This window comes from Lates calcarifer, linkage group LG4 (assembly GCF_001640805.2).
Source record: "Lates calcarifer isolate ASB-BC8 linkage group LG4, TLL_Latcal_v3, whole genome shotgun sequence".
NCBI lineage: Eukaryota > Metazoa > Chordata > Actinopteri > Centropomidae > Lates > Lates calcarifer.
Genome location: NC_066836.1, coordinates 21,385,861 through 21,401,522, shown reverse-complemented (window position 1 = coordinate 21,401,522; position 15,662 = coordinate 21,385,861). Strand labels below are relative to the sequence as shown.

Sequence of the window (15,662 nt, the reverse complement as noted above, 5' to 3'; positions counted from 1 at the left end):
AGGCTCAACTCCGCGGCTTTGACCCGGAACCTTCTTGATGTGAGGCAATAGTGCTAACCACTGCACCACCAGTGCTGCCCATGCTAGTATAACTACCTCACCAAACCCTGCCAGTGGTAGTGCTATTCTCTTACCACAGAGATGCCAGCAGTATCACAATACTTACTTTGGTGTCTTCTTTTTGAGGCTCCCTATTACATAAAAGCCTGGGTTGCATTTGTAACGGCAGACAGAGCCAACATCATGCCCTGAGGCCAGACAGTCTGCTGTCAGCAGCCTGGCATTGGGTATGTTTGGGACCTCTGGACACTCTATCTTGCAGTAGGCCTCTGGGAAAGACCACAGTCCATCCTTCCAAACACACCAACCTGTCACTGTCACCTGAGAAGAGAAGAAGGTAAAGGAGGGGAAGAGGAGGATTTCATTACAACAGCATCTCAAGAGAATTTCAAAGTACCTCAACTGTGCCATGCAGAGAGACACTGATAAACAATGTTCTGTTTTTCCATTTTCTAATTCACTTATTCTAAACCTGCATAAACCTTTGAATCATACTTTTATGTTTTGTTGTGCTTGTACAATGCTTGAGCATTATAGCTGTATGACCTCCATAGAATCTACTTCACACGTGTTGCAGCACAAGTTGAGAAGTCATAAACTCAGCAAATTGATGCAGTAATGTGACCTACATTGCAATATCTACCTGAAGTTTGCAATATTAGATAACATTACCCTCTAAACCACAAAGAAAGTAAGGCCTGAGCAGCAAAACCTCAAAGGGTGTTAAATTCAGCAGGGATGCACTGATGAACTGAACTTTTCATTTGAAAGAGGAAGACTTGAAAGGCTTGAGATGAGAGGTGAAATGTCTTCAAGGAACCTAAAAGAAGTCCAGTTGTCTTCAACTCTAGAAACTAAGACTACCATGACCCAGATGACTGAGAACCTACAAAGAAATATATGGGTGTGCTTTAAAACATACATCCATCTATTATCTATACTGCTTATCCTTAGAGGCCGTGGGAGGGCTGGAGAAAATCCCAAGCTGACATTGGGCAAGAGGCCAGTTACACCCTAGATAGATCGCCACCCTATTCCCTGGGCTGACATGCAGAGATGATCAATCATTCACACTTATTCACACCTATGAGCAATTTAGAGTCTGAAAGACTTGGTACATGCAAGAAATACAAGTCAACATCATGGATAATTTCTGTCAAACTGAACGATTGGATTTCATGGCTCTGTCTTGTACAGTTGTGAGGAGAAGGAGACTATGGCTTCAACACAGCCCAAAGCTAATATTTTCTATGTGTGTATGACCCCACATGAAGCATGAGTGTTGGTATGTGTGGAGAATCATAACTCCCAAAACCTTACACAATTTTTATTGAGTCTATAAAATGTAATGAACCTCTAACATGGCATCGCATTTTTATAAGCTATTTAAATTTTTGTGCTGGTGTTGTGTTTATCAAAATCCATTGCAGCTGTACTGATGTGCACTGAACATATTCCTGTGAACAGTGTGCTTTGTGAGTTGCTGAGTGATACATGATGGCTCTCAAACATATTTCACTAAACCAAAAGCCACAAATAGAATAATTTCTGTGCAATCTTTATTAAGATCATGAAAACATGGGTCTTATTGCTGACTTTAACAAGACTTTTGAGTGTTCACTGTAGCTTTCCAGGCACAAACACATGTGTGCGGACATCATGCTTGTTCCATCTAATCATTTCAAGAAGCATCTACTACTCTACTGCATTGTGTAACTCATATTAGTAATGTAGGGGGGGTAAAGCTTTTTTTTTAATCTTTGTGTGTAACTATGAAAATGATGATTTTTGGCTCAGTGGATAAGGTTAGGGTCAGAGTTCAAGCCTATATACACAGATCAGCCATAACATTATAACCACTGGTGGATGAAGTGAATAACATCGATCATCTCGCTATAACACAATGTTCTGCTGAGGAACCTTTGGTCCTGACATTCATGTTGACATTACTTTGTCATGTATCACCCACCTAAATATTGTCACAAGCCAAGCACACACCCCATCCCATGGTAACAACTCTCCCCAATGTCAGGGGCCTCCCCCAGCAGGATAATCCTCCCACCACACCACAAAACCTGCTCAGAAATGTCTCCAGGAACACAACAAAGAGCCCAAGCTGTTGATCTGGGCTCCAAACTCCCCAGATCCCAATCTGACTCAGCATCTGTGGGATGATCCAGAACAAGCCAGATCCATGGAGGCCCCATCCCGCAACCCACAGGACTCAAAGGATCTGCTGCCAATGTCCTGGTGCCAGACACTACAGGAGATCTTCAGAGATCCCATGTCCAAGTCCCAACAGGGACAGAACATTGTGTTATAACAAGATGATTGATGTTATTCATTTCATCCACCAGTGGTCATAATTTTATGGCTGATCGGTGTCATTTCCCCAAAGGTGACAAAAGTAAATGTGTGTGTGAGGCAGATGGCCGCCCACCCTGAGTCCGGTTCTGCTTGAGGTTTCTGCATCTTAAAAGGAAGTTTTTCCTTGCCACTGTCGCCTAGTGCTGCTCATGGTGGGATCTGTTGGGTTTCCCTCTGTAAATACCTGTTTTAAACAGTACGGTCTAGACCTGCTCTTTAGGAAAAGTGCCTCGAGATGACTTTTGTTAATGAATTGAATTGAATTTCAATAACTGTACATTTTAAAGGCCATAAAGCTTGAAGCACAACAACAAGTGAGCCTCATTGAGAGGAGACATTGTTATGATACTGTAAAAAGCATTTCCACTGCTATTTTATTGCAATACTGTCAATTAGTTCTCCTTGTCATAGCCTTTTTTCAAATTTGTTTAAATAAACAATGTCTTTAACTATAACAGGATGCATCCTGTTATAGTTAAATGCACATTTTACATCCTGTAAAAACTGGTATTTAGTTATTGTTTAAAATCAAGATTTTATGTCCATTTCATTTTATGGACTGTAGCTAGTGGAAGCATCTTGCTGTGGTTTGTCTGTTCACTAAACTGGGCTGTAACTGTAAGAAAGTGGGTCATAAGTTAGCTGCAGCTGTAAGTCTTAAAACATCTAATATGTCCCTCAATACTGACCTCTATCATTCAGAAATGTGAATCATTTTGAGAACTTCAAATCATATTTTCATCAGATGATGGTCTTCAAATTTAGATTAGAGTTAGATTGAAACTCAGCTAAAGTGTCCATATATTTTTACAATCAGTAAGTTGTTGATCCAATGATGTTTAACAAACAATCTGCTAACATAGATCACATAAGACTAGAATACAACAGAACAGTGGCCTCCCTTACCTTGTAGTATGGCTGGTGATCCACAGGTGAAGGAACATTGTTTGCCAAAGGTGGTTCCCCAGGGGCAGCTGAATATGGCATGGTAGACATGAGACTGATCAGGCAGACCACAGTCTACAGGCTGACAGCTAACTACACGATCCCATGATCCATGAAAACACTCCAGCTCTGTCTTTCTCTGAAGGTGAAATGGGAACAAGTGCAAGGGAGAAAAAGCCAAAAGCAAATGATGGGGATTTGTTGTACCGATTTGTGCTGTATTACACATTTGAGTTTATATGTTCACACATAGCATTCCTAAAATTCTTTCTTTGAAATATGTGGACACTGTCTTGGACTCTGAGACATAGAATCTGTTTGGCTTCCTGATCATTCACAGGAGATGGTACTGAGCTATCCCAGTTTTTGGAAGTAAAAGACAATGCAACCATGGATGTTGAGTGATGTAAGCAAAATAAATAGTCAAACAAATAACTGTAGAACCACGCTAAAAGTTGTTGGAAGGAAATGTGTGTTTCTCAAGAGTCCTTAATGCTGCCAATCTTACATCATGGTTGAACCTTGTCAATTTTAAAATATGATATGATATCTACATTAATTAACAGAGAATTACTTAACATTCAAAGGTCATTGTATGGTGTTATTTCAGTAGTGTTAACACATACAAGATTCAGTTTACCTGATGGGGTGGGATTCCCCTGCCATTGAGAACAGTGATACTGAAACCACGGTGGCACTGAACAGTGCAGTGAGAGGCCTCTCCTCCTCCTGTACACCTACAGAGACACACTGATATATAGATATCTCTTTTGTTTGTTGTTTCAGCTCTGATTGTTCAGTGTTTCATCCTAAAGGGCCTACCTGACAGAGGCGTGCTCTAACTGAGGAGGGCTGCAGCTGTCCATCTGACATGGCTGCCGCAAACAGCTATTGCAGGGATGGTGTGGGGAAAGAGAGGGAGAAGGAGAGGGAGAGGAATTAGAGACATGGTGACACAAAGAAGCAACTAGGAAACCTAAACTGATCACTATTCCTGTCTCATCTAATTCAAGTTAAATCAGCTTTAAAAAATATTGCAGGGCTTTGGGAAGTTACCTGTTATAGTAACAGTTAAACCAATAACAGCATGCCACCATGTGGATCTTACTAATGCTTTGCACAGCAATGCCAAGCCTGAACACTGTCCATTGTAAGTCAGTGTATGAAACTGACATGCTATGTGTGAAAGCATGCGTGTGTTAAGTAGGTAGCTGTGGGAGAGCCCACCCTCTGATGCGCACCCGGTCAGGGCGAAGGTGCTGAAGTGACAGGAGGTCCTCAAAGCTACTCCTCCCACTGCCACAGAGGGGGAGGAGAAGTGGAGGATAACAGAGGACGTGAGGAAGAAGGGGCGAGAGAGGTCATGGGTCACATTCACCACCAACGGGTTCCGATGGCATGAGAGGTCAAATGTCCCTAGGTGGATGAAAGGGTTTCAAATTTTTCAAGTTTATTTTTATTTTGTTTGGTTCTTGTTTTTATCATATAATATAATTTTGTTTTGCTTTAAAAATGATCACATACATACAAATCCATGTGGTTACAAAGTACCTAGTGAGTGGTTCTTGCCAGTAGTATCAGACAGGAAAATAGTGGCTGTCCTCCGACATTGCTCTGTAGACCATGACCCATCTGAAGCCAAGTACACCATTACAGAGGCTGCCACTCCAGGATGGACAAATCCCACCTGGATCAATGGCAAAAGCAACAACAATTTCAAATATATAAACATATACATATACATACATATATATATATATATATATATATATATATATATATATATATATATATATATATATGGAGAGAGAGGGAGAGAGAATATATAGCTAGGGAGAAGATGTTTTGACTTGTCATAGCAAGAAAAGTACAACTGTGAAAATAGTATATTGGCCATAGTTGTATATATTGGCCATTCTGGGGAACACAATGGCACATAATGGAAGCCAGCTATGGGTTTTTGTTGTTTGGCTTTTACTCTGTGGTAGCAACTGTCTGTGGTTACTCAGTTGCCTGCACAGTAGGGGGTGGAACTGGAAGGATAGTATGAAGCCCTTGTGAAGGTCCTTGTGGCAGGAAAAAAGTGGCTGATAACACCATGTGTAATTGTAATAGGACATGTCAGTGTGTAGTCCTCATCAGGAGTTAAATGTGACAAGAACTGGATATTACAAGTTAGGAAGACAGGGAATTCCACACAAATAAATCAAATTTATTAAATAAACAAAACAAAAAACAAGCAAGTCAAATGTAGGTCTTTAAGAGTGACCAATGGTGGTTCTAACGATAGGAAGAGCAGGGAGGTGGGTGCTTTTTTTCTTTACTGCAAGAGTATGGTAACTGTACTATGACTGGAATCCAATGTAACTGCCGTGATTTCAAGTCAACCCTTGCCTCTGTTCTCTGTCACAGCCACCTGTCAAGCCTATAGACTGTAAGAGTTTCATCGTCAAAAGATCGTTTTTGGGAAGAGTATTTCTTCAAAGAAATTTTAAAGGCCTTTCAGAAAATGAGAAATGTCTTCCAAATGAAGATGTAGAACTTGAATGAGACTGATGAGAGATGGATATGATAGAATGGCTGAGAAATGCTTTTCAGATTCAGCAAGACAAGATATTTAAGCGAGGGAGGCCTTTCAGGGACAGAGAGAACACTTCAAGGTAAAAGCAGTGTTTCAGGGAGAGCTGGCAGATTTGGGTGTTATAATGAAGGCTTTTCAGACAGTGAAAGAGTCTTTAGGGAGAGGGCTGCCCTCCAGAGAGGCTGCGGAGATGTGTCTGATAAAGAGAGCGTCCATAAAAGAAGCAGAGGATGGAAAGATGAGTCATTCAATAAAGAAGTGGAAATGATGAGAGAGAGAGAAAAAAATGAATGAGTGTGTGCAAGGAAGGAAAGAGGCAAGCTATACTATAAAGGAGTCTATAATCCAGAGAATGACGGACAAGTTTGTGAGGCAATCAGTCAAATCAACAGCTAGCCTACGCTTAGTCTGGACCTGCAGAGTTGATTGTGGGAACTGTGGCTGTGGAAAGATTAAATAATACAAAACTACTAAATATGAGAACCAGACACAGGTCTGGAATGGAAAACCAGGTCCAAATACAGTGCAGTACACAAACCAGGACATCTATGTGAAGCACTGTTGGCCAGAGTATGTTGGAGCTGCAAAGATAAGCAGGGCAATTATGCATATGAATCATTTTAACTGCAGCAGCGGCTATTGTAATTCTTTTTCAACACAGAGTTTGACAAAAAAAAATACAAATGTCATCAATTTATATTTATATAATCATAAATAAAAAATTAGTTAATGATATGTAATGTTGGAGGGTAATTTCTAAATGATCGTAGTGTGTAATTAATGTTTTTTTTTTGCCCTGCATTTTCTGGAGCCCTAATAACTTATGATTATGAATTATGTATTCAAGATGACTGAGATCTATTTATGATCACAAAACTATTATTATTCCTTCAGATGCCAGTATTTTAATAACTTATGAACCTTCTAAGTATTTAATTATGAATCATGAGTAAATTATATAACACTTGTTCTTCCACTATTAGTAAACTAGTAATGATCATTATTGAAGGATTTTGATGATAAGTACCCTTGCAGTCAAAAATAAAACTGCAAATTTGTAATAAGTACAGTTTTAGTCATCTAAAGATGGTAATCATCTACAGATCATTAGAACTCATAATTCACAGTTGACCTAGAAAATGAGTAATTATAGTAACCAAAGCATTGTATGAATAATATAGTTGTTAGAAAGTTAGGAATGTGTGCATGTGTTGAGCCAGCAGTCTGTGTGAGAGGCCCTTCAACCCAATTTTAAAAAGTATTGGAAAGTGCTGGAAGCTGTTGAAGATCAGCCACCCACAGTCATTCAGTGGAGGGGAGAACAGATACAGTATGTGCGCGCGCACACACACACACACACACGTACCTTCAGCCAAAACGAATGTTCCACGTCATTATTTGTGTCGGACAGGGCTGTGCAAGGAAACCAGGCGTCGGTAGGCAGTTTCTCACTCACCTCTACGTGCCGAGACCTGCAGAGCTTCACACAGAAAAAGGACACTTAATAGATTCTAATCATGCAACAAACAACAATAACAAATCTGCAGTCAGTAATCACTCTAATAGACTCATCCTGCCAGTACAAGGTGGGATTGCTATCAGTGGTCGTGGATCAGCATGGACATTTCCATTCAGCTCAGACAATTCAGGTCCTATTCTCATTTTCCTACCAATGATTTTCTTCTGTGTGAGTTTACCAAATCCTTACTATAACCATTTTTAGCCGTAATATTGCTAGCAATCCTAACTTGACTGGACTTAACCCTTAGCTGACCTTTTCATGTGACAAAAACCTTATGTGAAAACTGTGATATGATATACTCTGTGGTATCATCAAAAGGAAAGTTTCTTTTGGAGTGATAAAAGGTTTACATAATGCGCAATACAGACTTTGTTCTAATTACATAAATTTTATTATACGATGCTATTTTGTGTCTCAAATTCTCTGGTAGTGAAGGATTTAACTGGCCATGCTGACTTTATTCATGACACTTTGATCTGTTTTGTTTATTGCACCTTTCCTCATACAGACAGTGTAGCGTGAAAAATCCCAGGAGATCTGCCAGTTCTGAGATGCTGAAACCAGTGTGTCTGACACCAACAATCCTCCCATGATAAAAGTGGCTTAAATCATGTTCTTTGCCCAGCTGAGCTGAACTCATTTGTTTGCATCATTTGTGTGTGACCTACTGTGTGGAGGAGCAAGGTTGATGTGAGCATGTTTCTAAAACTGTGACATAATTTGGAACATCAGCAAAGATGAACGTGAAAGGCCTCATGTGATTGCATAAATTTTATGGGAGATGTCAGAGCTGGAAAATTATTGATGTATTTTGTACTAAAGTTGTAAAATGAAAGAAGGGAGCTATGCTGAATTCAAAGTTGCTGTGCTGTCATCGAAAGTTCTGCCAAAATTTCCTCCAAAGTTACGTGCAAGCCCTTCCTCTTCAGACTTGTCTTTACCAGTCACTGCTCAGCTGCGTTTCTTAGTCATCCATCTTGCAAAACAGAAATGCTTTTATATTAATCAGTGATGCACTGGCTCATTACAGGTCTTTGATTCAGTTCTTTGATGTAAGTCACCATGACCTGAGGAATTTTGTTACCTTAAAAATAAGGCTCTTCTCTGATAGAAAGGAAATACTGTTCAGAATGTTAGAATAAGGTAGCCAGAGCAATGAAGAGTGAGAGACTGAGAAAATGTGAGTTGGCAAAAGAGATCGATGGATAGGGAGCAACAAAGACACAGAAAACTTAGTTAACTGAGTAATACAGCTACTTGAGTTTATTCCTTGGAATTGTCTGCTGAGGTGGGAAAAAAGTTAAGTCACGAAAGCTCAATACAAAGTCAGCTGCCGTTAGTTTGAATGAAAAGGGGAGCAGAGGCCTGTGCTTTCTGTTGTGAAAAGATCTTGCTTCGTTCACTGACTCCAAACTACCTGACAAATTTGACAGGTCAATGCAGAAGTGATTGTATCTATTTAAAGGAAGTGTTGTTTGTATAATAACAGAAAGCAGAAACTGTTGCTAAATAGCAATAGCAATAGTGGCAGCACTGAAAACAATGCTGCTAAGCCAAACCCCAATGAGTGAGTAAGAAAGGCATTATGAATAAATTACCTTACATTTTACATGGGTTATATTAGTTTTAATGGAATTTACTGTATCTGCCATTTCTGAGATGTTGTGTTTTTTTTTTTTTTACTTCATTCACACCTGACACTAATGTGAACAGAGAAGTTCACCATTGTGTCTGGTGTGTTTGATTTCCTCATTTGTCCAAAAAACATTTTTATTAGCGCCGACTGCGCCAAGGGATGCTCCCTTGAATAGCTAGTCAGAGTTATAATATTTACAGGATTATGATGGTCCCACATCAGGAACTGCAACAGAACCACTTCAAATTCACATGCACCAGGAGTGTTGTAGCTAGAGGTAGCTGATGTAATCTAAAGTGTATGTAAGTAAGATGAAACTTTAAATAACTCTTCCAAGTTGTGGATATTGCCCTCTGTGGGGATTTAGATGTTTTTTTTTAAGATTTGGAGAATTTATGCAGAAAAAATAAAAAGTCACACTGAAAAAAGTGTGCTGAGAATAGCAAGCTGTTTAGAGATTCAGCCAGCTGCTAACATTGTTGCCCCAGAGTTGAAGATTTCCACAATGGTCTCCACAAGGAGTTTATTATCCATGATCTATGTGCCCTGCGGTTTATACTTTATACCTTGGTAATACCTTGGTAAGTGATGGCTCCCCAGTGGCAGCATGGGCAGGACAGAGGTTGGGGTCCTGGTGAGAAGCTGTGGCAGTGGATGCCCACTGGTCTGTGTAGCCCAAAGGTGTGAAGTAACCACAGTCCTGGACACTGGAGCCCCGCTCAAACTCCTCACATACACCGTCACCAGCAAAAACATAACACTGACTGGGTTCACCTTGGGAGATGGAGACGAGAGTGAGAGAGGAGGATTTATGAAAGAATATAAAGCCTGGTTTCTTAATCTGGCAGGGTATACTCTCATCCCCCACTGTTAGACTCCCATCCAAATCTATTTGTCAGTGAACCAAACCTGAGCAAATCTATTCTGTATTTTCGTTGGCCACTTTTAATGTTAGCCACGTCAACTCAACCATGTCTGACTCTCTGTGCTGTCAACAGACTATAAATTATGGAAAAAAAAGAACTTTGACTTCAATTAATTATTTAAGAACACAATAATTTTTTAATGTTAATGGGCAGAAAGAGAACCTAATATGTGACTTGGCCTGTTAGTTTGATCCCAAAAGCACCTTGAGGAGCCATGGGTATCTATATGTCACCAGGTGACAAGAGCAGCATTATGCGTTACAAAGAACTGTCAAAGCAATGGTCAAAACTCATTCCAAGTCTGGTAGAAAACAAAACTACAGACAAGAGGATATTGCTTTCACTATTATTGTGTCTGTTAAACTCAACTTTTATCAACTTTAAAAAATTCAGTAACATTGAGCAAGGAGAAAACAAAACAAGGTCACACACTAGCTGTCCATGAGAGCTGAAATTAGGACCAGACATGTGATCTAAGGTACCATTATATGATTATTTTAAGGCATTTTGTCATTGCTAAACAGTTGACAATAGAGAATGACAGGAAGTTAGGACTGTTTCACCCCACAGATGACCAACTTTCAAGGCTTTTTGTGGTATATGACCTGTTACGCTCATGGAATTTAAAGTGTATTTAATGTAGTTTTACCACAAAAAAAAAAAATTTAACTCAAGATTCACTTACTAGCTTTTCTAGCTTTTCACCAGAGGATGGAGTTTGCTGATTTGACATGGAGATGGCATAGCAAAAGTGTATAGTGTTATACTTTTTTGGTTTCATTTTATTTAATTTAGTGTAAGTTATCTAGCTGCAAGGTTCTTGGTCTGGCTCTTCCATGATCTGCACTGGAATAAGTTGCTTTAAGATTTGCTAAAAGGTAAAATTAATATATAGTAGAATCAAGACCCCGATGTTGGCCCTTGATCATACTTGATTTCCCCAAAGATTAATGGAATATGCTCTATGGCCAGTAGGTCAGTATTTCAAACCAAAATGTATACGAGTTTTAGACATTATTACAGATGTAACTGATGTTAATTGGATTATAGCAGCTGTTATACTTCCTGTAAATTAGCTGCACCTGAGCTATGAGCAATGAATATACATGTGAAATATAGTAAGGGTATTGATATAATGTGCTGCAGCAGTGTATCACAAAAAGTGTGGGAAGCACAAGCTGAACAACAGCTTGTAAAGCAGCAGCTATTCATAAAAAGGGCGGAAAACACTTCAGATGTTTGGCCTTATTAAAATCTGGACAGCTGCAGAATCTAGACAGACAGAGCCGTGTCAGAGTCAGCACTGCACAATTGGCTTCAATTAGTTGACGGAAACATGTTTCTGATAAAAAGCAAATTAGGCCTAGACAATTCAACGCCATATTGTCATCCTGAGTTCATTTGGCAATACTAGATTAAGTGAACTCACCAAACACCCCACCCCTGCTTTGACAACACCTGTGAAAATGATTAAGTCTTTTTAATTCCAAGTCTTATATTTTTTAAGCCTTACAAAACAGGAGTGATTGACAGTCTTTGACTTAACTATTTAAACCATCTGTTTTTTATTGAAGGTCTGCATGCTGTAACCACATTGTGCAATTTAACCTTCATTTAATCAGGCAGCAGAAAAATTAAATAAAAAAATCAGTACGATCTATAAAAAAGCAACCAGAAACAACAACCAGAAAGCAGCATTTCTCAACAACCATAACTAATGCAGCTTGTCCATGGCTTGTCCATGACAAGATGAGTGTAAAAGTAGCTGGTGTTGTTACTGCAGAACTACAGTAAATTGTGTAAGCCCAACAAAACAGAGCAGGAGCAAGACAATTTGGCACAGTGGGAGTTAACTGGGTCAAGCAAATGTGGCAAGAAAACCTAAATAAATATTCTGTCTATGACTAAGAAGTACAACTGAATAATTGGTTTTAAGTGTTGCAATTTGTAAAAACCTGTTTTTGCCAAATTGTTTTCCTTCCTAGTCATGATGTCTTTTATTGTAAAACAAGAGATGTAATAGCTTCAGTCACGGCATGGCTAGCCCTTGTGGGAGAGGGGTGGGGGGGTGGGGGGACTGGTCTCTGCTTGTTTCCCCCTGACAAATAAATTGACTGGATGGAAATTTTAGCCCTGTAACAAGCTCTCGTAACACAAACCCTTACACCACACATGAATAACTAGCATCCAGCTGCTAGTGGAAACAATACATGGCCTAAAAAGGAAGCAACTGACATACTGTTTCATCTCATCTGACCTGTCATATCTTCTTAGCAATTTTATGGAAAATATATGAAATCACCAAAAAGTTTGATATCGTGAAAGCCATATTTATTCAACGTTGGTTCTGGCGACTGAGGAGCATTTGGGCAAACATTCTTTTATATGGAGGATGAATTTTAAGGCTGTGGAGAAACACCACATACCACAACAACAAAGCTGATTCCTTGTGTCAGTGTGGCTAATGCCTGCTCTCATCTTGTCTGAGTCTTTCAACGAGAAACAGAGACACTTGGGAGACATATGGACATGTTAGATGTGATGGGCCTGCAATGTGCACAAGGCTATTGGGGCCATCACAATATAACAAGATTCAAGGTGTGTAAGTGGATATACAAGTGTGTACATGGTAGTATACATGAGTAAACAGCAAAACATGACTTATAACTGAGGTTCATGTTTTCAGTGCTCTCTGTCTGGCTTTACTCTACCACATTGCATTTCTGAATGTGTTTACCTAATATTAAGGTCAAAAAACACATGTTGACAGAGGCACAGTCCTTCCGCCTTCTGCTTACAATGCCGTATTTTGGGTAAACTCCCATCCATGTTGTGCTGTGAGGGCTTCTGTTGTGGCCTGTCTGCATGCTTCAGATTGGGCAAGGGTGCAGACAGAAAGTATTGTTATTCTGTGGTGGAATCACAAACGATGGGTGCACTCTCTGTGGCTTCTTTGTTTGTCTTCTACCATGTTATGCTGCATGATTTTGGTACTTTTTACTGCTTTTTAAACCACCTGGCCCAGGGTTAACAATGTTTGGCCCTAGTCTCATGGGTGAAACATGTATATGGGATTCATGTGAAAAAACACTACTCTTATACAATATTTTGCAAAGAATTTGCATATTGCTAGCCTGTTTTAGTTCATAGCAGTTACTGGTGTTCTGCACATATAATGGGAAAGTGGACAGTCACTGCAAACTTAGAAGACCACATAACTATATTTTTAGCAAAGATTCAGTAATAGTATTACTGCATATGTTGCTTTTTGTTAATTTGGAAACAAAAAATAACATAAAATAGAACCTGAAAGGTCAGAGTTTAAAAGTTTACGGGCCTTAACAGGTGAATCTTTATTCAGTGACTAAATCTTGAACACCCACCAAGTTGTTTTCTGGCAGCCACATGACTCACTACACAACAAATTAACTGTTTCTTAATGTTTCTCGTCTTACCATAAATCTTTGGTTGTTTATTCTAAGAACAAATCATGCATTCTTGAGTAAACCTCACCAGTTAACCTGGCCTAAACCCTAACCACACTTTCTCTTTCCTAATTCAAGCTTCTTGTTGGATACAAACAAAACAAAAAAAAAAGAAGAAAAAAAAAACACAGTGCCAAGAATCCCCCACCCCCCTGCACGATTTGATTGGGGTGGTCAGAAATACAAGGTGGCCTCCAATCACTTAACTGTGGGGGTCATTGTATAACAGTTGTCAGGAGCAAAGGCTTTTACAGCTGGATGTGATCTCTCTCACTGGGGAGAGCTGGCCAATTGTTGCAAATGTGATTTGATAATAAAGAACTTATTACTTACTTTAGATAAAACATATCAATTAAATGAAAAATGGGAACGATTTCTAAAATACAACTGATTTTAGGTCACAAAGTGTCCAATCTAAAACCATAACATGATCTATGATAAAAATCAGTAAAACTCATTTATCAATATTCGCAAGATTGTATTGGTTCCTTGAAATCCTATAAAGGCCAAAAATGATTTAATATAGGAAACATGCCTGACATATGTTTTGAGACTGAACAGTGTACTTTACTGCTGTAAAGTGTTTTTCTGGTGTTTCTTTGCCAGTCTAATGTCAAAATACTTCAGATTTCTAAATAAGACTTGTGATTTAGCAAACCAAAAACTCACTTTTTACCCTTCAGCTCATCTGTTTTCTCTTATGTTGCTGTGATGTTACATTAATGGTTTGTGGAATCAGTTCAAGCCAGAAGCTTTCATGTCTTGTAAATTAAATTTGATTGTCTTGATTTTTTTTTTTTTATAAATGCTGCTGCATACACAAATGAGAGAATACTGGCTATTTAGTAACTTCTCTTTTACACTAAAAGTTTATATGGTATTTGTGTATTTACATGTAAGAGAGAGGGCAGAGTTGGTGGGTTTGATGTATGACAATAAAAAAGTGTTGCCATTGTTTTTGAAAGAAACCCCACAGCTCGACATGCTTTCAGCTTTAAACTGTGTGTAAACTCAAGATGAATCAGAGACTTCTGTTTTTCCACACTGAAGTGAGTGGTACTCACTCACCATTACAGTTGAAGCCAGTCTCCTTGTGACATTTCTTAGAGCAGCCATCCCCATCCAACAGATTACTGTCATCACACTCTTCTGTCCTACAGAAAGAGAACCATCCAATACAATGCTCATTTTCAGTGTTTCATTAGTCACCATCATCATTAGTCATGTTAATATATCCACTAAGTGCACAGACCCCTGTATAAGACCATCTCCACAATAAGGCTGCATATGGCTGTAGAGAAGAGGTGGAGAGGCATCACTGAGAAGACCATCTGCTTCCACCTGGATTGTATACTGGTATTTGAATCCCTGCTTTACGGAGCTGGAGAGGAGAAGAGAGAAGAGAAGGAATAGTTTCATGAGTGCAACACATAATACTTCTTTTTGGCAGAATAAAATTACTGGATTGAAGTCCAAAGTTCATCATGTTCTTAAAAGGAGCAATAAACACGCTTTTTACTGCTCTGTTGTACAAACCGATCATATGCTCTTTACAAGCTTGTTGATCAATATGAGTCACTCATTCAAAAACTGACAAACTAAGAAAGAATTATCGTGCTAATTTGTGCCAGTGTGGTTAATAATGATGTAACTCTCTTGACAATACCATTGCTTACTTTGTCTGATGTACTGAGGAAGGATTGTATTCACATGCTACATTTATCCTGATGGATTCTACAAACAACAGCTCTTGGGATCGCAGTAACAAAAGTGGAACTTGTACTCACAGTGGCTTCTATCTGTAACCTTGCAGTATCCAGTGACCTTAAAGCCCCACAGCAGGAAGTGTGTGTAATGATACCTTCACTCCAGTGTCAGGACTATTGATCTATTTTGTTGGACTGATTCTATAAAAAGAGCCTCCTCCCTGTTTTCTCAGGACAGAGCTAATGCTTCTGTGTCCATGTGGTGCAAAAGTTAACAGAGAAGCACAAATCACTCACTATCTGCAGTGTGTCCAGTTTCTCCTGACTCCTACAAATTTCCTTTATTAATTATGGATCAGAGAAGGAAATCAAGAATTATGAAAAACTCCCCATTTCCCTATTTATCTGTACTCTATCTGTATTTGCCTTTTTTC

The 15,662-nt window shown here is 39.1% G+C and overlaps 1 protein-coding gene across 1 annotated transcript in view; it reads right to left on the bottom strand.

Annotated features, from left to right (window-relative positions):
• pappa2 (pappalysin 2) overlaps window positions 1-15,662 on the bottom strand; it is a 67,446-nt gene that overhangs the window by 19,408 nt on the left and 32,376 nt on the right. The window contains 11 exon segments of the mRNA XM_018695897.2: window positions 167-351; window positions 353-381; window positions 3,334-3,511; window positions 4,013-4,109; window positions 4,195-4,260; window positions 4,614-4,788; window positions 4,924-5,059; window positions 7,320-7,433; window positions 9,689-9,885; window positions 14,591-14,676; window positions 14,775-14,903. Coding sequence (XP_018551413.1) covers window positions 167-351; window positions 353-381; window positions 3,334-3,511; window positions 4,013-4,109; window positions 4,195-4,260; window positions 4,614-4,788; window positions 4,924-5,059; window positions 7,320-7,433; window positions 9,689-9,885; window positions 14,591-14,676; window positions 14,775-14,903 — 1,392 coding nt within the window.